Genomic DNA, 24,811 nt, shown 5'->3' on the forward strand with positions numbered 1-24,811 from the left:
ATGCCCCTCCGCACCCCTTCCCCCCCCACATTTTTGCACTTGCTCAAAGTTCTATAGACTGCAGACCCAGGAAGGCCCCCCCCATGGCCCAACCATTTGAAAACAGTGGTCCTATACTAAATCAGTACAGCTGCTACTGGACTGGTCTGGAGCATTGCTGGAGTTGCATGGTGCCAATGTCATTGAGTTGACTGGGTCACCTTTCTGTCCAGATGGAAAGGTGGGTGGGGCAAATGTCAGCGAGTAGCATTGCAACCTGGGGCATGAGGGCACATCACCACTCAAATGTGGCCCAGTCACCCTCTGCTCTGTCCAGACAGACAGGCATTGGGGCCAAAGGGTGTTGCAACCTGGAGCATGGGGAGTCTGTTTCTGTGGAGCACAGGGGAGTCTACTAAGAACTTCTCCATGCATCTGAAGAAGTGAGGTTTTTTACTCACGAAAGCTTATGCCCAAATAAATATGTTAGTCTTTAAGTTGCCACCGGACTCCTTGTTGTTACTAAGAACTTGACTCCTGGCAGCACCAGATCATGCACTGTTCAGGTAAGAAAGGCCCAGGGAGACCCAAGGTCCATGTAGATGGGGGTGGGAACTGAAAATTGCCCCCCCCCCCCGAAACATGTGAATTGGTGCCAGTGTTCTCATCCCTTACCACATGTCTCAACCTCCCTTGGAACCTGGGCACGGATTACAGCCCAGCACCACTCCGCTAGAGTTGAGATTGAACCCCATCCTGGGTACAGCTGGATTCTGTGTGTTCCCAATACACCGAGACAAACACGGCTGAGTGAGTCCCAGTACACACGAGTCAAAAAAAAAAAAAACAGGCAGGGAAGGACCCCAACCAACACCATCCAGCCTGGAACATCGTGCCCTACCCCAGCCCTCTCGCCCCCCTCCCGCTGCACTGGTGGAGGCTTAGAGCGCCCCTAGATAGACAAAGCGCCCGTCTCTCATTGGTCAGTTCGCCCAACGCTGCAGCTTCTCCCGGCTCGGCGTGACCAATGGGCTCATTGACATGCAAATCAGAGGCTATAAGTAAGGCCGGGGAGTGGTGGCGCCGGAGGGGGCGGGGGAGAGGGCAGTGGGGACGCTCGCGAGTCGGCTGGTGCAGAAGGCCGCCCCTGTGCTCCGCTTGCCAGCTGCTGCCTCCACCGCCTCCCGCGCCCCTCCCCCAGCCCGTGGTGTCTGCGCCGCGCTCTGCCATGGCCCCGTCCTCTCGGCCCAGCAAGAGCCGGCCCAGCCGGGAGGAGGAGGATTTCTGTGACGCGAGAGGGGGGGACAGGAAGGTGAGCTGGGCGCGGAGGGGCCCCAGGCAGGACCCCCGGAAGGAGGGGGGGCAGGGGTTGCAGGCTCCCCCTTCCCGCCCCCGGCGGTCGGTGCAATGGAGCCGCGGCCTGGCCTGCACGGGGCATGCAGCGGTCGGTGCAATGTGTGTTTCCTCTTCTTCTTCCCCAGGCTAGGAAGCCGCTGGTGGAGAAGAAGCGGCGAGCGCGGATTAACGAGAGCCTGCAGGAACTGCGGCTCATCCTGGCCGACACGGAGGTAAGGCTGCGGCAGGGGCATGGGAGCGGGGGTGGGGGCGCCGCCCTGGCGCTGGGGGGCCCTGGCGCGGGGCTGATCGCTGTCCTCTCTCGCCGCGGCTCGCGGGCAGTTTCAGGCGAAGATGGAGAACGCCGAGGTGCTGGAGCTGACCGTGAAGCGGGTGCAGGGCGTGCTGCAGAGCCGGTCCCTCGGTGAGTCCCCCTCGGGCACGGGAGATGCTGGGGGGAGAGGGGAAGTAGCAGCCCTCTAACGATGGGGCGGCAGTATCCCGAGAAGTGACGTGCCAGCCGTGCTGTGAAGGGGGAGAGGTTGGCATAGCCAGAGAATGGGGGTGGGTGGGCCCAGACCGCTTTGGGATGTTGGGGGGAGGGAAGGGGCTCCCCCCTTTGACTCCAGCTGTGTGTGTTTCCTTATGGGTGCTGCTGTTGCAGAAAGTGACAAGCTGCACCGGGAGGCCAGCGAGCGGTTTGCAGCTGGGTACATTCAGTGCATGCACGAAGTCCATACCTTCGTCTCCAACTGCCCGGGGATTGATTCCACTGTTGCTGCCGAGCTGCTGAACCACCTGCTGGAGTCCATGCCTCTCAACGAAGGCAGTTTCCAGGACTTGATCGCGGATGTTTTGTCAGAACCCTCCATCACCTCGTGGCCTGGCAGTGAGGGGCTCTCCCAACCAGCGGGGGTATCCCCTGCTGCTCTGAGCTTAGCCAGCCCTACTTCAGCTCTTCTATCCCCTTCCTCCAGTGAAGAGACCTGCTCTGATCTGGAAGAGACAGAGGCTGAGCAAAGCCCGGCCTCCCCAGCTGGACTGGACAGTTCCAGGACACACAATGTGCCTTCACCTAGCTTTTCCAAATCTATGTGGAGACCTTGGTAAATAAACTGCACAGGAATCAACAAAGATCTACCTAATAATGGGAGAATACGTGAGCACTGTGTTCTCTTTACAGCCATTGGAATGGACAGTGGGGCTTTCAGATGGTGCATTTGTGTCTAACGTTACTGTATTTCAGGACTGCATAGATGGCACTCTTACACTGTCAGACCCTGACAGGTTAATTGTTAAATGTGTTAACATTTCATCTATTTGTGTGTGAGATGTTTTGTAACTCTTGGTTTGTTTAGGAGAGTTTGGGATGTGAGGGTGGGGAGGGAGGAAAGGGGATTTTTTGTAGCAAAGCTCTTTGGTGGATGCACAGCAGTATTTCACAGCCTTGTCTTTCTCTTGGCCCTTATAAATGGCCCAAATATCACTCCTTTTCTATTAAGAAAAAGCCCTTGTGCATTTTATATCTTGGTGGTTAACTCAATGAGAGGTATATGACTTAAATGTGCATGCACAATTTTAAGTGTTATAGTGATAGTAAAGATCCCTGAAAGGGATTGGTGTGGTTAGTATCTTTATTATTTAGTGGTCTAGAATCTTGCCTTCAGTGAAGGAAGAGTAAACTAGAGATCAGTTGGAATTAGACAAACATTTAAAATATTGGTGGCAGGGTGCCTTTTAGAAATGAGTGTTTTCTGCACATTTTGCTTTTAGCACATCTGAGTTTGTGACGTTATGTATATTAGGGTGTCAAATGTTTTATTTTTAATCTTTTTAATAAAAAATATTGAATTCACAAATGATTGCATGTATTTTGGAGTGTGATACACTTCTAACCACTTTAACATTAAAAATCCAGTTCCATATTGTTTGCTATTAACAAATTTGTAACTGTTTTGGACACAATGCTGGTAATTTAGCACTTAATTCTTGTACTAAGCATTGTTAGCTCAAGTATTGGAATTTGAATGTTTCTTTTGTTTAATACTGAAAGATGCTTAAGATATTGAAGGGAGCAATGTAGTTGTGTTGTAGGTTGACTTTAGAACACTAAAATTCCTGGGCATGGTTACACGAATGCCATTCTAAAGAAACTACTCTTAACTTGATTTCCCCAAGTAAGTCTCTTTTTGTAAAGCTGTAGTTATAATTTAAGTACTAGGCAGATGCTTTACTTGTGGCTTAACTTTACCTGTACATTTTTTCTGCTGAGGAATGACAGGTGTTGAAAAGAAGTTTGTGAAATAGATTTGAAAATTTTCTTCAAAAAGGAAATATTTCCAGTGACCGCTGGAGCATCAACATTCCTGTATACAAGGTGATACACCTCAATGTTCCTATTTTTGGAAGATATAGGCTATTTATGCTGTGATATTACCTTTCACAGAGCTGTCATTGTAACAGGAAAAGTATTGTGAAGTTGCTTCCTTAGTACATGGAGGTATTTGAGCATAGAACCAGCTAGGAGAGGAAGCAAAATAAGTACATGGGGACTAAGACATGTAACTTTCCTTTGTTAATGACCCTATGGAACAATAAAATCAGATACCTAAATTATTGGTAGACCTCTGCTTTGTAACTTTCTTTAAATTATCTGATGTGGGTGTTTTTCATTCACAGCTGGTACAGAGTTGTTTGTTTTCCCCAGTTGTGCTAAAATTCTCGCCTGCCTTTGAACTAGCAAGAAGGGCAATGCTCCTCAGAGGTGAGAGCACTGCCTGTAAAGACCTTTCTGCTTTAGGGAGGGAGGTTTGTGTTTTGATGTGTAAATGGAAGCAGTGGCATGGACAGTTTGACTAAAAGTAACACCCAAAGCACAAAATGACATCTCCTGGAAACTGTCATTTCACAGAGTGAATGCAATCCCAGATTTGCAAAAAAAAAAAAAAAAAAGCCATTGCCCTCCAATAATACATTCATTTTGAAAATTTTATTCTCCGCCTCTCCTCACCACTATTGATACTAATGCTCTATAGTGATACTTTTCAAAGATAAATGTGTATTATCCTGCAACATTAAAAACATTTGGCCTTACTTTTACCCTCTAGCAAACAGTTTACTTATAAGATTCTCTCAAGGGCAAGGTAAAACCACAGGCTGTTTCCATCACCAACAAAAATGTTCAGCATTTTAAAGCCCTAGGCCAGGAATCATCATCCAGCAGGGGACAAAGGGAGACCTGCCCTAATCTTTCTCCTCATGGGTAGGAAAGGGAAGACAGAAACCTAACTGCTCTAAAAGTAGTGAAGTGGTGTACATAGCGCCCCCTACAGCTTAAATCAAGCATAAGACATAATTGAGCTAAGCTTGCATGTACTTGCCAGAGCTTAGATTTAAGTCATAGAATCCTAAAATATCAGGGGTGAAAGGGACCTCAGGAGGTCCTCTAGTCTAACCCCCTGCTCAAAGCAGGACCAATCCCCAAGTTTTGGCCCAGATCCCTAAATGGCCCCCTCAAGGATTGAACTCACAACCCACCACGAGACACTTGTGGTGAAGTCCTGTGCGTTCAGCTGCCTCAGACCATTTTCACCATCAGTCACATGCATCCAACAAGCTGTTCTGGCAATGGTTGTTGTCAAGCTCCTCCAAGTGTACAGCTTGTGGAGAGATTCCCAGGCAGCAGGGGAAGTGCAGGGGCAGCTCAGCTTGGTTTCATTTCCATGAGATGAAAGACTCTTGGTTAGGGCTCTTCTGATGCCCCTGTGAAAGCAAAGTGAAAATCCTGACACTTCCACAATGGAAACACGGCCAACAGTCAACATCAAAAATGCCAGCTTCAGTTCAGCAGTGGATTTTGTAAATGACACTGTAGATTGAGGGCAAAAAGCCTTGGAGAAGGGAAGCTAGATGGTAAATACTGTGATTCCTTAACTCTATATACCCACTCTATTTCTCTCACACCCACATGCCCTACCTTTTGCATGTTCTGCATTTTGCTACAGCTGAAGGGAGAAAGCACTGCCTGGTGCCTATTTAGCCCACTCCAGAATGTTACAGCAGTGGATTGATGGCTTTTTGTAAATGTCATGTCATATATAACTCAATACACTAGTGATTGTTGCTGCATATTTGTTTTTAGCAGCAACAAGGGAATGACATACTAGCTGTGTAGCCATGCAAGTCCCCAGTGTGCTGCTTAGATTGTGTTAGTGGAGAAACTGTGTCCAAAACAAAATGCACAAACAGCAGGAAGGGGAGGAGGTTTTAGTTTTAAGCATGTTAACTAAGGGCGTCTGTCCGCTCTTTTAATAAAACCAGAACGCCTGGGTATATATAACAGCAACAGAAACCAAGTGGGTGTACCCTTCCTGGAGGGAGGGAAATCTACTTTTCTGTTTTTAATTCTCAACAGTGTATTAGTTCTAAGAAAAATCAGCTGGGCCCAAGCAATATAATTAGCCCCAAAAAGTGTCAAAAGCATTTTAGAAATGTGCTAAAGTAGGGGATTTTTTTAAATCCACAAATTAGGTTCACAGAAAGTTTACATCCTCTGATTATGTGTGGCTGGATTTCTAAATTTGCATTTCTGTACCTTACTGGAAAGGTGTCAGATCTAACACTTCCCTGACAAAGGCAGGAAGAGGTGAGCGTTGGGAAGGGAAGGAGGTTTCCAGCAGCTCTGATAAAGAAAAAAAAAAAAAAAGAAAAAAAAAATCAATGCAGCCCTTTTCAAGTCCCCCCACAGAAACTGCCTTTATTCTTTTCCACTCCAAAGTAATATAAACACGCTCTCTGATCTGACACCACACCCCATTGTAAAAGGAAAGAGAAGCAGCCCACAAAAAGAGGAGCTCTTGTTTGATATGCAGTTGAAGGCTTAGATAAGGATGGAGTCATTCTCTCTCTCTCTCCCCCTTCCCCCTTTTAGTGTATGTTAGTTACTCACACCTGTTGCAGGGAAGAATTGATCCTTGTTAGAGCAGGATAGCACTGATGATCAATGAGTCAAACATTCTTAGAAACATAGTGGCAATACCATCAAATACTTTTGAGCAACTGTATCTTGGGCAGAATGTAGAACTTAGCCATCACTTAAAGGTTCACAATCAAGGTTGCTATATTCTAAATTTGACCTACCTTTTCCTCATTTACATTAGCCAATGTGTGTAATTCTCCAGTTTTTCCCTCCAAACAGATGCTTGAATTCTATTAAAAATAAAACAAAGGAATAAAAAAAAATCAAAGTCAGCAGGCCAGTACTCATAAGCAGCCCTAAGATGAACACAAACAGCCAGGAGAAAAAAACAAATCCAGACAAACCGATTTCATTTCAAGCTTCCCAAAAGTTAGTCCAACAATACCAAGGACTAAGATTTTTAAAGATATGAAAAGTGTTCTGATAAGGAATATAAACCATTATAATTGATTTTATATGCATGGTTTATTTTTGGCCAGAGTGCCTTCTATGAAAAAAAAAAAAAAAATACAGGAACTACTGGAACTCAATCCTGACATCTGAAATACCTCCTTTGTCTTGTACAACCACTAATAAAACTCTTTTCTCCTTCAAATTCTCCCTCAAAACTCAGTTCTTTCAGGAAGCCTTCCTATTACTGATTGTTGGTATTAGAGTCACGCCTAGAAGCACCAATGAAGATGGGGTCTCATCGTGCTAGGCGCTGTGCAACCCCGCAAAAGATAGTCCCATGCCATCTAAACAGACAAGTCAAACGGTGTCAGAAAAATAATTATTCCCTTTGTCCAGATGGGGACCTGAGGCACTAAGACTTTGCGCAAGGTTACATAGGACACATGCAGCAGAGCCAGGTATTGAACCAAGACCTTCTGAGTGTCAGGCCAGTACCTTAATTACAAGGCCTTCCTTCCTCTGAGAATCTGACCTTGCTTTCCTGCACCTGAACTATGGTTCTATATACTTTTTATACATGGTCTGCTATGGAGTACCTGAGCCCAGAACCCTTACATAGATAGTCCTTGCTCAAGTAGTTGGGCCCACTGAATTCCATTTACCTTTAAATGTAAGCCTAATAGGCTAGCTGTGTGCTACATGGGCAGGGCTTGTACACAGTAGAAAAAAAGACACTCATTGACTCTCTGTGTGCCTGTACCTCTGTATACATCATTGGTGAGACTCACCATGGAATATTGCATACAGTCTGGGGTCCATATTTTAAAGAGGATGTGGAAAAACTGGAGAGGGTGCAGAAAGAGCCACTGAAATTATTCAAGCACTAAAGAAAATGCTTTATAGGGAGAGACTTAAAGAGCTCCAGCTGTTTAGTTTATCAAAAAAAGATTGAGAGGTGACAATTACTGAATATAAATATCTTCACAGGAAAAAAAATACCAGGTACTAAAGGGCTCTAATCTAGTGGAGAAAGGCAGAACAAGAACTAATGGCTGGAAGCTGAAGCCAGAGAAATTCAAAGCAGAAATAAGACACTTAAAAAAAAGTGATGGTTAACCACTGGAACAAACTATCACAAGTGGTGGATTTTCTATTTCCTGAGATCTTCAGATCAGGACTGGAAAATATGCTTTTGTCAGAGAGGTTATTGGGTTAAATACTGGAGTAACCAGGTGAAATGTAATGGCCTGTGATATACAGAAGGTTAGATCAGATCATCTAATGGTCCCTTGCGGCATTAAAATATATGAACCCACGATTCATGAAGATTTTATATTTGTCCTTCATAAGAATGGCCATATTGGGTCAGACCAATGGTTCATCTAGTCTAGTATCCTGTCTTCCAACAGTGGCCAATGCCAGATGCTTCAGAGGGAGTGATTTTCCTGGTCAAGGGCTTTTTAAAAGTCCAAGTACACTATATCCATTGGATCACACCCACCTGCTTGTTGACCCCCCCTCAAATAATTCTGACTGGTGAGGCATGACTTGCCTTTACAAAAGTCATGTTGACTCTTCCCCAACATATTGAGTTCACCTATGTGTCTGATAAGTCTGTTCTTTACTATCATTTCAACTAATTTGCCTGGTACTGAAGTTATGTTTACCAGCCTGTAATTGCCAGGGTCGCCTTGGAGCCTTTTTAAAAAATTGGTGTCACATTAGCTATCTGCTAGTCATCTTGAACAAAGACTGATTTAAGCAATAGGTTAAATGCCACAGTTAGTAGTTCTGCAATTTCATATTTGAGTTCCTTGAGAACTCTTGGATGCATACTATCTGGTCCTGGTGACTTATTTCTGTCCAGTTTATCCATTTGTTCTAAAACCTCCTCCACTGACACCTCAATATGGAACAGTTCCTCAGATTCGTCACCAAAGGAATGGCTCATGTGTAGGAATCTCCCTCAAATCCTCTGCAGTTAAGACACACGCAAAGAATTCATTTAGCTTCTCTGCAATGGCCTTATCTTCCTTGAGTGCTCCTTTTGTACCTTGATCATCCAGTGGCCCCACTGATTGTTTAGCAGGCTTAAGAGATACTAAAGCAAGAATTGCCTCTCCCCATGTGGGTTCCAGGACAAGCTACTCCAAGAAGCAGTTATTAATGGTGTCTAGACATTTTTTTTATCGCTGTATCCCATCCTGAGGTAACATACCTAGTCATGGTGGGGATAGCTAGAATCCCCCATTATTGTTGGGTTTTCTGTTTTTGTAGCCTCTTTAATCTCCCTAAGCATTTCATAATCACCATCACCGTCCCAGTCAGGTGGTCGGTAGTATATTTCTGCTGTTATACTTAGTATTCAAGCAGGAAATATGTATCCACGGAAACTCTATGGTACAGTTTGATTCATTTAAGATTTTTTACTATATTTTACCCTTTGGGGTATATTTTACCCCATCTTTCACATATAGTGCCATTCCCCCACCAGCAAACCTACTCTGCCATTCCTATATATTTTGAACCCTGGTATTATTGTGTCACATTGATTGTCATTGTTTCATCCAGTTTCTTATTATATCAACCTCTTCATTCAATACTCAAGTTCACCCAGCTTAGTATTTGGACATCTAGCATTTGTATACAAGCACTTACAAAAATTGTCAATATTTAGTTGTCTGCCATTATGTGATAAAATTGAATGGGGCTCTTTTTCATTTAATTGTTTCTCTTCAGTTCCAACCTGTCCTTTATCAACATTTGTCCTCTCCTCTTTTCTAAGGTATAGAGAATCCCCTTTAACAAATCCTCCCCTGAAGGATGTGCTTGTTCAAATTATGTGCTCCTCCACATCTGTTGGCTTTCCCCCAATTCTTAGAGGAGTTCTTAAACTATGACCTTTGTAATATTACACACCAGCAATTTGGTTCCATTTTGCTTTAGGTGAAGCCCATCCTTCCTGTGTAAGCTCCTCCTTTCCCAAAAGGTTTCCTCGTTCCTAAATAAACCTAAATCCCTCTTCCCAACAGCATCATCTCATCCATGCATTGAGACCCTGCACTTCTGCCTGTCTAAGTAGCCACAAGAATGCTACCATAGAGGTCCCGGATTTTAATCTTACCCAGCAGCCTAAATTTGGCTTCCAGGATCTCCTTCCTTTCACTAAGTCATGGTTACCTATACGTACCACGACCACCAGCTCCATCCCAGGACTACATGCAAGTCTTTCTAGTTGTCTCATGAGGTCCACAACCTTTGCTACCAGTAGGCAATTCACCATCATCACAAACCCAACTATCTATATTTCTAATATTCGAATCCTCCATTACTATTACCTGTCTCATTCTAATAATTAGGGTCCCCTCCCCCAGATGATACCATGACATAGTCCTGAAGGAGGGTCCCAATCATGAGTTTTAATTTAGATATGACAAAATAAAGTTAATCTAGACTGAAAATATATATTTTTTCCTTTGTGCCTGAGAAAATGCAAAGACTAAGCCTTTCTGTAAGAACTAAAGGAGTTAGTAGTCATGGTCATTCCTCTGGATCCACAACTAGGTTACAAGTAGAGCTGGGTCAAACTTTTATCTATTTTTTTTTTAAACCACAACCAAACATTTTGGTCAAAGTCTTCTGGCTTTTTGTTTGAAAAAAACAAAAACAAATTGTAATTAATTTTTTAGGTTCTGGTAAAAATATTGTTTAAAGAAAGTTTTCTTTGTTTTGATTTTTTAGTTTCAGTTTTATTTATGATCAAATTTTATTGAGGTTTTAGGGGGAAAACACATTTCAGTTTCCCTATGATGTAAGGCAGTAGGCATTTTTTGACCAGTTCTAATTTAAAAAACGAAGTGTCCTTTCCCTGCCTTTCCTCTGACACTAGTGTGCTCTTGTTGATATGCCAGGGAAGTCGATTGGGTAATCAGTGTTGGTAGTTTGAATCCCAGTTTAGCAAGGCAAGGAAGCAATTCCTCATTTATGCTATTTGCTTTCCCCTTGTGCTCTCATCTCTCTCCAGTTCCTTCTGCTAGGATATCATCCACCTCATACTACTCTGATTTCTCAGACACTCCAAAACCTTTAATCTGTGTCCTTTCCTGTGTGTGACGAGAGAGAGGTTTATTATTTATTAAAAGCAGCACCTTAACACTCTGCCACTGGGGCACCACACCTCCCCTCTTTCCTCCCTACTGCCCAAAAAGGTGAAGAAATAAGTTCACCTTCATCACAATTTTAGGAGCCACCTCAGAGCGGTTAGTTTGATGGAATGGCTCTTCTAGATGAAAGATCCACAGGGGCATTCCAGACTTTATATACTGCATATTCCAATAGGACACACCAAAGCAGGGTGACTTCATACACCTTGTCAGGTAGCGTGGCACCCTTTTAAAGTGTCCTTAAAAAGTAAGGTTACCGGGCACCACGTAGAGACTATACAGATTCAAAGATGTATTATCAAATGCATCATCACTTTTACAGATCCATTACAGGGAACTTCATATCGGAAATGCCTGAACATGCATCAGATAGAGGCACATCAAAAGAACAGAGAATTATACTCTACTAAAAGCTTTTCCTAATGTTTCTGGAAAACCATGCACTCTGCTAAACTACCCCAAATTGGCCATTTGTGATCTAATGTGTGACAGTGGCTAATCCTGGATTACAACTGACAAAATTATGTTTCCTGTGGTGGGCAGACCGAAAAGGGCAAGTGAATTCCATCATTAGCTCTGCTACTGGTAAGGGAAGCCCCACTGACTCTTAAAGACTTCCAGCAGCTCAGGGATAATTTTTAAATAGCAGCCACATGCCTCATTCCACATTCTCACAGACCTGTAGCAAAAGGGTTACAGGTGTCGATTTGTCCTTACCTACTTTGCGCCAGTGAGTGCTATTCAATATTTGTAGCCAGCCTCCACAAAATGACAGTCTGGTCCATGAAGACAAACTCCCATGCAGGCTATAGATGCACACCACGTAGTCCCTTCCAAGTTCCCAACACTCCACATTGAGTAGGCTTAAGCCTGGTCCAGAACAGACACTTCACATGGTCAGAAGGTGGGTGAAAAAGGCACTGTCAGAGCACTGGATTCATGGAGGCAATGCACAGCTCATTGTGCCCTTTCTTGAAATCCAAAGATTTGCTCCTGAAATCCACCTACCAGTTTTCTCACCAGCCACAAATCCTCTCCCCATCCATCATCTCATTAAATTGACTGCCTGTTTAATAAGCTAGCACCACTCCGCACTCCATGGCGATGTTCAAGCTAGTACAGATGTCCTGGATAGGGACTTGTGCCAGGAAGGCTGCCAGTGACGCCTGAGCTCTGGTCGACTGGGCTATTACTATCAACGGAGGTTCAACCTGTGCCAACCTATGCCAACATATAGGTGGTGATCCAAGATGAAAGCCTTTGAGAAGACACTGGAAGGCCTTTCATCCTATCAGCCACCGTGATGAAGAGTTGAGCTGATCTATGAAAGGGCTTAGTACGCTCTAAGTAGAAAGCCAAAGCCTGCCTGACATCTAGGGTGTGCAGATGCCTGTCCTCGTTGGACATGAGGCTTCAGGCAGAAGACTGGGAGGAAAATGTCCTGGTTAACATGAAAAGATGACACCATCTTTGGCAGGAAAGCAGGATGGGGATGCAACTGAACCATATCCTTGTAGAACACCAGGTATGGGGGCTCCGACATAAGAGCTTTAATCTTGGAGACTCGCTTCACTGAAATGATAGCCACAAGGAAAGTAACCTTTTATGACAGATGTGAAAGAGGCTCAAGGCTCAAAGGGAGAGCCAGTGAGCCTAGAGAGGACTAGGTTGAGGTCCCATTGGGGCACTGGGTCCCAGACTGGCAGAAAAAGTCTCTCAAGGCCTTTCACTAACCTGATCATCATCTCATAGGAGAATGCTGATCTGCCCTGGACGTGGGAATGGAAGGCTAATATGGCCACTAGGTGCACCTTGATCAAAGAGAAGGTGAAACCCTGATGTTTCAAGTGAAGCAGGTAGTCCAGAATGGACTGCAGAGAAGACTGGGTCGGAGAGATCTTCTGCTCCAAAGCCGAGCAAGAGAAGCACTTCCACTTCACCAGTAAGTCGCTCTAATCGAGGGCTTTCTACTCTCCAACAGAACTCGCTGGACTTAACTAGAACAGGTCTGCTCCTCCAGATTCAGCCACGCTGCAGCCATGCTGTGAGGTAGAGAGAGGCAAGGTTCAGGTGCAGCAACCTCCTGGGATCTTGAGAGAGCAGGTCTGTACGTTTGGGAAGTGTTCATGCGGGTGCTGTTGCCAATTCCATGAGCATGCCAAACCAATGTTGATGAGGCCATGCTGGGGCGATCATGATGACCCTGGCCTTGTCCCTCTTGATCTTTAGGAGGGCCCTGCTGATGAGTGGGATCGGCAGGAAGGCATACATCAGGTAGATTTGAACATCCTGGTGCCTTAGGTAAGCTGCAACCACCACCATGCATTTCATGAACACCCTTGGTGCTGTAGCCAGGCCAAATGGAAACACCGTGAACTGGCAGTGAGCCTGTCCCACTGCGAACCGCAGGAACCTCCTGTGTCTGTGGAAAATCGAGATATGAAAATATGCATCCTTCAGGTCGAGGGCAGCGTACCAGTCTCCAGGACCAGGGAGGGGATAATGGAGGCCAGGGAGACCATGCGGAACTTCAACTTTTTGAGATATTTGTTGAGGCCTCACAGGTCCAATATGGGGCGCAAACCCCCTTTGGTATCAGGAAGTACCGAGAGTAGAACCCTTTCCCTCTTAGATGCATGGGGAGGTCCTCTACGGCCCCTACTGGCAGGACTATTAAGAGAACAATAAGAACTACTTATCTAAGAACAACAGAGTCCTGTGGCACCTTTAAGACTGACAGATGTATTGGAGCATAAGCTTTCGTGGGTGAATGCCCACTTCACGAAAGCTTATGCTCCAATACATCTGTTAGTCTTAAAGGTGCCACAGGACTCTCTGTTGCTTTTTACAGCCCCAGACTAACACGGCTACCCCTCTGATACTTATCTAAGAACGTTTTACATAATGAGCAATAGGAAAAAAACATTGGGTATAGAATGCTTGCCGAAGCAAGGAAACGTTCCAGCACTGTCACTGATAGTAAGAAAGAACTGAGGGTGGGGGAGCCAGCGACGCCCCTTATACCAGCACATACACACGCCACTCCAGAGGGCACCCAGAGCTGGTCCCCTATGAATACCACTGAGGGAAAAACTTCCAGCACCAGTGCATGTGGCGAGCATACACACCTAACATGGAATGGACATGAGCAGGCACTCAAAGAATAATAATATTCTTATGATGGGATAGTCTGCACTCATACCACTTTCTTGGGTAACTCAAGCAGATATCATACAGTAAGACCAATGAGGGTGGATGAATAATTGGATGAGGGGCTTCAAAGGTGTTGCAGGAAGTGGGAAAAGTGAGTCACTTCCTTCTGTGTCTGTACTGAACGAAAGCACAATGGTGCTAAGGGACACTCACTCTGCTGTGGGAGGCAGCACTCAAATACAATGCAAAAAACAAGGCCCTGACTACTTGTGCTTATTGAAGATCTATAGCTGGTGTGGGATGGTTTTGGTTTTTTAAGAGCAGAAGTGTTAACTGCAGTGTCCCAGATAAATTTTTATTTGGGTAATTACATTCTACTTACCAACATTCCATCTACAGTTACAAAGGGGATGCTGTATTCTTAGCTTTCTACCCTAAACTGTTGGATAGTGGCACTGTGCGCTGTTAAATAGCTGCTCCATTCCAACCCAGTGGCTGCATTTCCATGGTGTGCAAGAGAGTTTTGGGTCGTATAGATCAGTGGTTCTCAACCAGGGGTCCGGTGCCTCATGGGGGGCCATGAGCAGGTTTCTGGGGCTCCACCAAGCAGGGCTAGTGTTAGACTCGCTGGGCCCAGGGCAGAAAGCTGAAGTCCCACTGCATGAGTCTGAAGACCAGGGCCCTGAGCAACTTAGCTTTGTAGGGGGCCCTGTGGCATGGAGCCCCAGATAATTGCCCTGCTTGCTACCCCCTAATACCAGCCCCAGCTTTTATATGCAGAAAACCAGTTATTGTGGCACAGCTGGGCCATGGAGTTTTTATAGCATGTTGGGAGAGGCTCAGAAAGAAAAAGGTTGAGAACCCCTGGTACAGATAAAATACTCTGGAATCTGTTAGGTTATATAGATGCAATATATCACCTAATGCCACCTAGCTCTTCATGCTTATTTCCCAAAATGCTTCACAAAGGAAGGTATCACTACTCCCATTTGACAGGTGGGGAAATTGAGACAGAGGATTTGCCCAAGGTCCCACAACTGGCTAATAGCAGAGCAGAGTTCAGAATCCAGGTCTCCAGTCCCAGTCTAGAATCCTGTCCACTGGACCACACTGCCTCAAAATGACACCATTTTCAAGAAATTATTTTCTTGCATGAGAAAACACACTTTCCTTTTGTGAGTTTCTACTGTGATGTATCCCTCAGAGTCAGTTTATGGCAGACACACAAAAAACCCCCACAAAGGAACTTCCATAAAGCTCATTAAAGTATTCTTTGAAATCAATGGAACGTATCCCATTTATATCAATGCATATTTTTCTCCAAAACTGAAAATTTGTCAGATAAAGGAAAAACACTAGTTGGCAAATTGAGTGAGTAATTTTACAGAACCTAACACACTCAAGGTGGCAGAGGTTCAGGACAGGGCCTTTCTTCCCTCTACTCGTCATCAAGTCTTTCATGAAACCAAAGGAGGCTTGCAGCTAAGTACACCATCTGCTCTTGTTAAATGCTGCCCAGGCCTTTTCGTACCTGACTTTACATCATATACCAAGTGGCCCACAAAGGAAAAACTTCTTTCCTTTTCCAAAGTAGAAAAAATCTACCACTAGTGATTCCACCCTTCCTTTCTCTGATCATGAATTGTAGAGTCACCATTGAGGGAGATATAAAAGGTTTTAAAGAAGAAAAGTTGTCCTGTTTCTCAAGGTATTCTTTATGGGCCCAATCCTGCACTCAGCAAAATGCATGCAATTTCTTAGCCCCCTCTCTCAGTACAAGACACCGAAAGACTTGTGGATAAGCTGTTCTTCCAAAAACTAAGATTTACATGGCAAAAAGTGAATGGAGTATAGTTTGTGTAAATGACATGCATACACCCTACCTTGACTAGCTGGCTTTGTTTGCACACCCAAACATTTTTTATCCAGACACTTGTAGATTTGAACAATGGAGCATAAAACAATTAGATTAGCAAAATAAAATTAAACAGGATATTGTTCAACAACTTCCTGAGCATTTGGATCCCCTGATGCTGTCAAATACATTCAAAAAGATTCTTACCTGTAAAGATTCTGTTGTCAGTTTAATGAGTAAAAGTCAACATCATAAAGTTCACAGTCTTATGAACCTTAAATTAGGTGACAAAGGCAGCCATATATCACTTCAACCAGTAAATTCTGTGAGAAAGTCAAATTTGCAAAACCACTTAGAGTATTCAAATTTACTCAATTTTGTGTCGCTTTTGCCATAGAAATGAATAAGTCTACAAAACAATGGATATAAATGAAGGGGTGGACACCTTAATTCTGGTAAGTAGTTGACAATCCACAAAGCAGATTCTTTAACAACTTATGCAAAACTTTTCCTTAATTTTTTTTTATAAAACTCCACACTGTTGTTTTGCAAACAAATTATTAAAAGTTTATGCTTCTCACATAATCCCAAAACAAGTAATATACAAAGGGGAGGAATATTTATAAGGAAGAAACAGGTAGGCCCATTAATAGGACAAAACATATGTTTAAAGCTGAGCTTGGAGATAAGTGTTTTTGGGATCAGGCCTTTATGCTCAACTACAGTTACAATATGCAGTTTACACTGCACTATAATTTTGTTACAAACGATACTGAAGAAATTGATCGATAGGATTTCAAATACTAATTAAAAAAAGAGTTCATCCTACTGGCTTTGATAGCATAGCCCCTTTCAAATGTATAGTTAAAAAGAGAAAGAAAGCCATGCAGTGGTCACTATATAATGTAGGAACTCTCCAACGCTGCCACCTGCGTTTGATGTCTGAGGTTTATTAGAGTGTCTGTGTAGTCTCCTTGCTTTTAAAGGTTACTGATTTCTAACAATCAATTCCAAGAAGATACCCTTCCAGGAGCAGGGCCGGCTCCAGGCACCAGCCCACCAAGCTTGTGCTTGGGGCGGCACCTGGAGGGGGGCGGCGCGGCGCTCCGGCCCCCGGGGAGAGCGGGGCCACGACCGGGCTCGCCGCCCTCCCACCAGCGTTCTGGCCGCCCTCCCCCCCGGCGCTCTCCCCCCGGCCGCCGGGGAGAGAGCGGTGAGCCCTGGCTGGGGCTCACCGCCCTCTCGCCGCCCTGCCCCCTGCGCTCTGGCCGCTGGGGGGAGAGCGGAGCCCCTGCCGGGGCTCACCGCCCTCCTCCCAGGGCTCCGGCCCCCCTCCCTCTGGCCGCCGGGGGGAGAGCGGAGCACCCGGCGGGGCTCGCTGCCCTCCCCCCCCGGCCGCTGGGGGGAGAGCGGAGCTCCCGCCAGGGCTCACCGCCCTCCTCCCAGGGCTCCGGCCCCCCTCCCCCTGGCCGCCGGGGGGAGAGCGGAGCCCCCGCCGGGGCTCACCGCCCTCCCCCTGGGGCTCTGGCCACCCCCCCCCCGCAGGAGGGGCAGGGGGAGGGGGGGCGGCTGGCAGCTTTTTTGCCTGGGGCGGCAAAAAAGCCAGAGCCGGCCCTGTCCAGGAGAGAGCAAAAATCAGGTAACTACACTTGGCTTGTCGAGTGGAGGTGGAGTTGGAGTTTCAGTAAGGATAGGATTTTGCATGGAAAACAGCTCTGAGCACACCCACCTCTTGCCAACAGAAAGTCTGTGCAGGGTAGCTGGGACATACGGCCTTCAGCATACAATACAGATAGCGGCACGCCAAGGGCAGAACAACACAGCAGCTTCAGAACGCCACTACCACATACGCGCTGCAGCTGCCTCCTGAAGTCACATCTCCTTTCCCTCATGCCACTTTTTCAATATTTTACAATCGTAGTGTTTAAAAAGTTACCAAAAATGATCCGTGTGAAAATTGCTGTCCCCCCTACTCCTGCAACTGAATCCACATAGGTGGGCTCCTGTGCGTGGACAGAGTACTACTGAAATGAACAGGGCTTCCCAGGGTGCTGTGGTTTATCTGTGGAGCTCCAGCTGCCAGATCAGTACCTTAGCTGAGAACATTCATTTTTGGGGGAGGAAGGTAGAATATACAAGTCATTTAGATTTGGTAATTCAAGGAATTTTGTCAGATTTGCTAGAACTTGAAATCCAAAATGAAATTTGAGGGGATGGGGGGGAGAGGAGAGGAGGGGGAAGAACGGCTTTTGCTTCCCGCCATCCCCACTGCCCTGGAGCGGCAAACCGCGGACAGTGGGAGCCGCGATCGGCTGAACCTGCGGATGCAGCAGGTAAACAAACCAGCCCAGCCCGCCAGGGTGCTTACCCTGGTGGACCATGTGCCAAAGGTTGCCGATCCCTGGGCTAGTATATACTAGAAGCGCTAATCGGCACAGGTGCACCACTGTTATGCATCTGGTGAAAACACTTCATGCTGACAGGAGAGAGCCTATTGATATACAAAAAAAAATAAAAAAAAAAAATCTACGTCCGCAAGAGGCAGTAGCTATGTCAGCGGGAGTAGCTCTCCCGCCAACATAATGCAGTCCACACTGGCGCTTAGGTCCGTGTAACTTACATTGCTCAGGAGGGTGGCTTATTCACACACATGAGCGCCAAGTGGTAATGTAGATCTGGCCTAAAGGTCCCTCTGGTGGACAGAGTCTGGTCTCACTGGCAGCAGGTCCCTAAAAATGGTCTCACTTCTGAATCCTTGACACTATTTGGTGATTCACAGGACTTGTGTTATGCCTGCTGAATGCAGTGCATCAAAAACAGATACATCATCTGCTTACTCAGGCTGATACAGCAGAGAAACCTTTGTTCTTCCTCAAATGTAAGAGATCACTGGACTGGAACCAGCATCATAATGACTTGCCACATATGTTGCTCCCTCTGAATGCCTTGAGTTGTTAAACCTTCTCCCTTCAGAGTTATTTAGCAGCTAACAGGTGCATGTTGGACAGCATGTACTGTAGAACGCTTGCAAAGCTCTGTATTATTGATAGAGGTGGAACTAGTGTGCTCATCTTTTGTAAGCCATTGGTTACACCTGGAGTCTTAAAACAAACAGTTAATAGGGAGGATGTATTCAATCACATCATGTCCTGCTCCTTCAATGAGTGGCAGGAACGACCATTCTACACTTCAGTTCCTTTAACAGGTGCAATGATAAATACAAGTGACTAAAAATGACTCAGTTTTACAAACTACTGTTTAAGTTAAGCCTTTTCCAATAACTCCATTAAAGTAAAAAACAGACAGTATTCAAAGCCAGGGGCACTGGAAAGTTGTCCTCATACACCTTGTGCATTCCAAATGCTGTCCAGTGCCACAACCCCAGCAGGGAGAGAGGTAAACTATTCAACGATTATCTCCTTCAGCAGCAGATCTAAGGTATTTCTGAGGCTACATTGGTAAGTGCTGGATTCACTGTTACATACAGGATATTTTCTGAAAGCTATGTATAATGATGTGGCATGCTGCTGAATGCTACTGTTGACAGGTGGAGCCCATCCCATTTAGCTGTCTCACCCAGAACAGACTAATTTGGCAACTGCACACACAGAAAATGGGCAAATAGTATTACTGAATAACAACATTTTCCTAATATTCAGCAGCCAGAGTTAAAGTCCTCCAATCTACAGCAGCTGTCTGTTGGCTAAAACTGTTCTGTTTTGAAGCAGTCTGAAATGTGGGGCAGGCAAAATAAATTTCTATTTGGAATGTGGAAACATGAATTGAACCAACTCTTCTATGTTCAATTAAAGTAATATTTCATTTGAACTACTTATTTTAAATCCAGGCCACGGATCTACAAGGATCTAGTTCTAAATGTACAAAAAAGAAAAGTAACTATCCCCCCCAAATCCAATAGTACTAAATCATTTAATACAACAAAAAGAAGCAATAGAAAGGGTTGAAAAAGAGGAACAAGTGAAACTCAGGTGCAGCAAAAGAGCCTCCAGCAAATCCAAAAGTGTGTGTGGAGAGTGACATCTACAGGCCACAGAGAGAAATATTCCAACTGGATATTGCTCCAATCTGCAGATTAATTATTCCCAACAGTTTTACAATGTACAGAAAACCACTCATCTTTAATGCTGTCGGAGAACATGCCAAAAGTACTTCTTTTGACATGCATACACCTCTCACACAACACAATCCACACTTCTGTAAGAATTCTTCACCTGTTAGTCAGGGTGGGCAGCTTTTGTTTTGTCTCCAAGCGTTCCTATTGAGTGTGTTTTCCAAGCTGACTCCAAAATTTGTCCTCCTTCAGTGACTTCCTACACCTTTTTCTGGATCTTCCCCATGGTCTTTGTTCTGTGAGTACCAGATAATGTACTCTCTGGGCAACATATACCAACTTTTCTAAGAATCAACACACTCGAATATATAAAATTGCAGATAACAGAGATAATACTGGAAAGTAGCCAATAATAAGGAAAATCGATATCAAAGTAGGCCAATTTATCCTCACACCTAAGAAAGTCCCTGACTAAATGGAGTAATCTGGGCAATCTGAACTGCTGCTGTATGGACTGCACTAACTCTGGATAATCTAACTTTGGTCTCCACAATTAATATTTATTTATTAAAAGGAAAGCTCAATTTACTTTAAAAGAAAGCACTGAGCTCAATCCAGCACACTTGACCCCTAAACCCCACTCTTTCAAGCAGTTAAAAAAATCTGCACTTTAAAAAAAAAGGGGGAGGAGGGGCTTTTACCTTTATGTGGCTTTTGGAAACTATATTAATTCTCCCTGATACAATGGGTTTCTTTTGAAGAACTATAGGACTTCAGAGTTCCCATATACAGTAGACAAATACACACTGCATTTTGATCAATGTGGAACTACTCTTTGCTTCAAGATTCTATGAGAAACCTTATATGTCTACCCTTTCATTTAACCTTTTGTAGCACCTCTATTATTAAGGCTTAGAATTTGGCATCCAGTTGTGGTAATTGTGAAAAATAGATACACAATTCTAAACACCAGAGTCTAATAGTTTTGAATCTGTTGTCCTGAGGTAGGACCCAAATTTAGGATTTATAAAAAAAAAAAAAAAAAAAAAGCTTTTAATCAACTCTAAAGCCAACAGAACTATTTTCACTCCAGTGGAAACTAATTTTTTTAAAAAGTAACATTCCCAACTCAAACACTGCAGCATTGTGCGAGGGCACAAGAATGCAAAAATGTAGTTAGAAACTGATTATAAACAAACTCAAAATTTATTATTTCCGTGAGTTAAGCTAAAGTTCAACTTATAGAAAACACACACACACACACACACACACACACACACAGGGAAAGTTAATTAGCTTGAAGTGTTGGGTTTTAATCCTCTACAGCATTACTAACACCACAAAGGAAGGGGTGTCTAATAGTGATTAAACATGACTGAGTTTCAGGGGATGAAACTGGAATTCTGGTTTCATCACCTGCTCATTACAAGGATTTAGAGGATGGCGAGAGAAGAAGTAATGATAGTAGTCTAGTTGACATTTAACAAAAAACAAGCCAGAGAACATCGCCTTCTGGTGTTTTTGAACAGCTAATGCCCATTAACTCACATTCAAACATACTGAAGTCAAATGAGGTGCTTCCCCTGCCAGTCACTTTGTCCAGAATCCCAGAACCACTAAACCCACATTTTCAGCAAGCAAACGCTGCTTTTTCCATTTTGAACACTAAGTTTACTATTTTGAGAAATTAGCAAAGATTTCATTTTATCTGCTTTGGTACAGTAAGCTATTAGTAGCTTGTATAATCTTCATGTTTGAAAAAGTAGTTTACATATGTTAGGTATAACTGGCATATAGTTACCCCCAGCTGTAAAAGGTCAATAAATAAAAAGGCAGCTAAAAATATATCTGTTTTATTTACCAGTTTTCTAAAAAGCAAAAAGTCATAAAAATTAGTCACAAGTGACAAAACCAAAATATATTGCACTGTGTACAGAAAACATTGTTGACAAAAGGTTATGTCACAAATCATATTACAACATAAGTTATAATTTTTCCCAACCTATCTAAAAGTGGAGATTTGTAATTTTAAAGTTACAGAAAAATATTTTAATACTACCCTGTAAATGCACACACTTTAAAAAACACAATGGTAAGTTGTTGTGTAAACACATCTACAAAATGCTCTAAATACACCTTTTCCCTCCCTTTCACTAAGTTACAAGATGTATGTTAAAAAAAAAATTAACCAGAAAAGCATGCTAATGGTGAAAAAAAATTACAAAATGATTGAGAAGTCCCTGAAAGTTGTTTGTACACTTAGATTGCACTCTTAAAGCTTTATTTCTCAATCACTCTGGTCCAATTAAAATAATATATTTTTGCATGTAATAATGGAATATACGCAATATGATGATATATCTGCACGGCTTAATTTCTGCACAAAACATCTAGTACATTGGACTTTATAAACACTGAAAAATTAAATTGGGTTTCCCCTTTGAGTTAATATTTACACAGATTTAAGTTTGATCTTCTTTCACACTATTAAAAACAATGGGAGTATGAGATCGTGCTGGTGAGTGTTTCATACAACATTAAAGTGAAATAGAACCACAACTTACTAGTGACCATGAGATTCATAAGTTCTTCCTTCAAGCTATAAAGATGAAAAACACCAGAAATACAGTTGTAGTAACTGTAAACACATTAAGTGAAGATACATTAAAACTAATGTTTTGATTGCAGCTGAACCTCTTTATTTTCCCGTTACCCTTCAGACTCAGTACTGCCATCCAGAAGTATTGAAGCTTAAGTGTTCTTTATCTCAATACTTATTGGCAAAGCCACCCTTTTTTGTCCTCTTCTCATTCCCAAGCAGTATAAAAGAACAGCTGCTGCACCTAATGCACAAATATCCAGATCCATACAATTCCAGGGGTACTACAAGTAAACTTCCTGACTGCAAAGGATTCTACCAACATAGCTAAAGATCACTCAGTAACCAAATAGAATGAAACGAGTACTGTTCTGAAAACCTTTTCTGTGTATAAAACTATCTTGAAGTTGAGAGAACTCTCGAACCCTCTGAACACACGTATGTTTAATGTTTATTTAGCCAGAATTGAAAAACTGGTGGCCAACTTCATGAAGGAACGAACTAGAAAGAGGGGTACACAAACTTATACCAAGCTTTAACAAACAGGCAGTGGTAGATAGGCAGTGTTCTTTTCTGTGGTTCAAGTTTTTGATCATATACTAGATATAAATTCTCAGAACTAATATTTCAGTGTAATGAATAGTTCATAACGTTTCAATGGTCATGAAAATAAAACATTACAGAGTTCATGGCACTCCTTTATCTTCTCCCATACATTCACAATTTTAATCTGTGACCTAAAAATTTTATGACCAGATACTGACGTTGGTAATATGCTATTAAAATATTTTCAGCATTTAAATAACATGAAAGGGAACAAAGAATATGGGATCAACTAATTGGAGAAAGGATAGGAATTGTGAATCAAAATATCTGCAGAGTATCAATATTTTTCTTCAATATAGTGGACTAATTCAGTAATTAACAGTGATTCCAAAATGTAAATTCAATTTAACCCTGCATTATTACTAAGTGGATATTTGAAGAAAACATAACTAAACAACGTATTTTGCAGTATTAATTAATCTGATTACCAGATCTATAGGCTTTCATGAAAGCTTCTACAATTTATAGAAAAGCTTTAGGCATTTAAGTGCGAGTCTAATTTTTTTTTTTTTTTTTTTTAAATAAAAGGTTTTTGTTTCCAACAGTGTACTGGAGATATAAGGGATTGCCCATTCAAAGAGATTCATTCATAAATGACCTTTTTCTAGAACAAAAAATCCATTTGTTTTATAAACCAGATTCATTTAACTAGAAACAAGTTTTAAAACCTTTAAGACATGCTGATGCATCACTGTATTTTAAAGCAGCTGCTTTTTTAAATACTGCCAAATATTAGGTTTGTTCTTCACTGATTTGACTCAGGGTAGCCAAGATGTTTTCTTCACTGGCTTCAATCATTTCATTAAGCTCCATTTCATGGATTTCTTCGTCATATGGTGTATAAAAGTGGCTTCGTGTGTTGACCTCACAGTAAATACACTCCTTCAAAAGAAATACAATAGTGACATATCCTCATAAAGCATTAAGTGAACCAATTCTTAGAAGTTAGGTCGACATAGCTGTGGCACTTATGCAGAGGTGGATTAAGGTTTCGTGGGGCCCTGGACCAGAGCAAGTGGGCAGCCCTTTCCAACACCTTCCGCCTGTAGCCCCGCCCCCATTCTGCTCCTTTCCCCCACCCATTCCACCCACCGTCCCACCCCATTCCACTCCCCATTGCAGCCCGTTTGCTCTTTTCTGCCCCTTCCCCCCGACCACCACCACTGCAGGCCCAAGCCCAAAGAAGCTCTGCCCCCTCCTTCTCCCACACGGGACCTAGGGCTGCAGTGGGGAGTGAGTGCTCCCCCAGCCCTGAGGCCACGGCAGGGAGCCAGAGCTCCTCCAGTCCCTGGACCGCAGCATGGGACTGGGCACTGGGGCTTCCCTTGCTGCCCTGTGCTTCTGTGGGGGGTGGGATTCAGGGCACTGGGGCTTCTCGCACCCACTTGCCCAGAGCTATCCGGGCCGACTGGTGCCTCCCTATACTGGGGGAGGGGGCACCAACTAAAGGGAAACACACGTGACCTCCCTACATGTCTCCTCCCTGCCCCCAGCCCAGGGCCCATGCTCTCCCCCCCGCCACGTTACCTGCTCTCTCTGTTCTCCTGCTGTCCGGCTCCCCTGTCCCGTTCCCCCCCCCGGCACATTTGGCTGCCTCCCGCCCTTCCTGGCAGCTAGGCCCGGGCAGGGAGCGGGATGGAGTTGCTCTCCGTGGAGCGGGCTGCCACTTCTTCCCAGC

The 24,811-nt window shown here is 43.9% G+C and overlaps 2 protein-coding genes across 9 annotated transcripts in view; one reads left to right on the top strand and one right to left on the bottom strand.

Annotated features, from left to right (window-relative positions):
- Positions 1–1,053: 1,053 nt before the first annotated feature.
- LOC128843026 (transcription cofactor HES-6-like) lies at positions 1,054–3,930 on the top strand. Its single transcript, XM_054039494.1, has 4 exons — positions 1,054–1,291; positions 1,461–1,547; positions 1,657–1,738; positions 1,979–3,930. The coding sequence occupies exons 1-4, from the start codon at positions 1,208–1,210 to the stop codon at positions 2,422–2,424; spliced, it is 699 nt and encodes a 232-aa protein (XP_053895469.1). The 5' UTR covers positions 1,054–1,207; the 3' UTR covers positions 2,425–3,930.
- Positions 3,931–21,765: 17,835 nt separating this feature from the next.
- The window catches only part of PER2 (period circadian regulator 2), an 83,398-nt gene continuing 80,352 nt past the window's right edge, over positions 21,766–24,811 (bottom strand). For all 8 annotated transcript variants that reach the window (XM_054039270.1, XM_054039263.1, XM_054039265.1 and 5 more), the window contains one exon: positions 21,766–24,015. In XM_054039270.1, coding sequence (XP_053895245.1) covers positions 23,866–24,015 — 150 coding nt within the window. In that variant the 3' untranslated portion in view covers positions 21,766–23,865. The remainder of the gene's footprint in view (positions 24,016–24,811) is intronic.

Source organism: Malaclemys terrapin, chromosome 9 (assembly GCF_027887155.1).
Source record: "Malaclemys terrapin pileata isolate rMalTer1 chromosome 9, rMalTer1.hap1, whole genome shotgun sequence".
NCBI lineage: Eukaryota > Metazoa > Chordata > Testudines > Emydidae > Malaclemys > Malaclemys terrapin.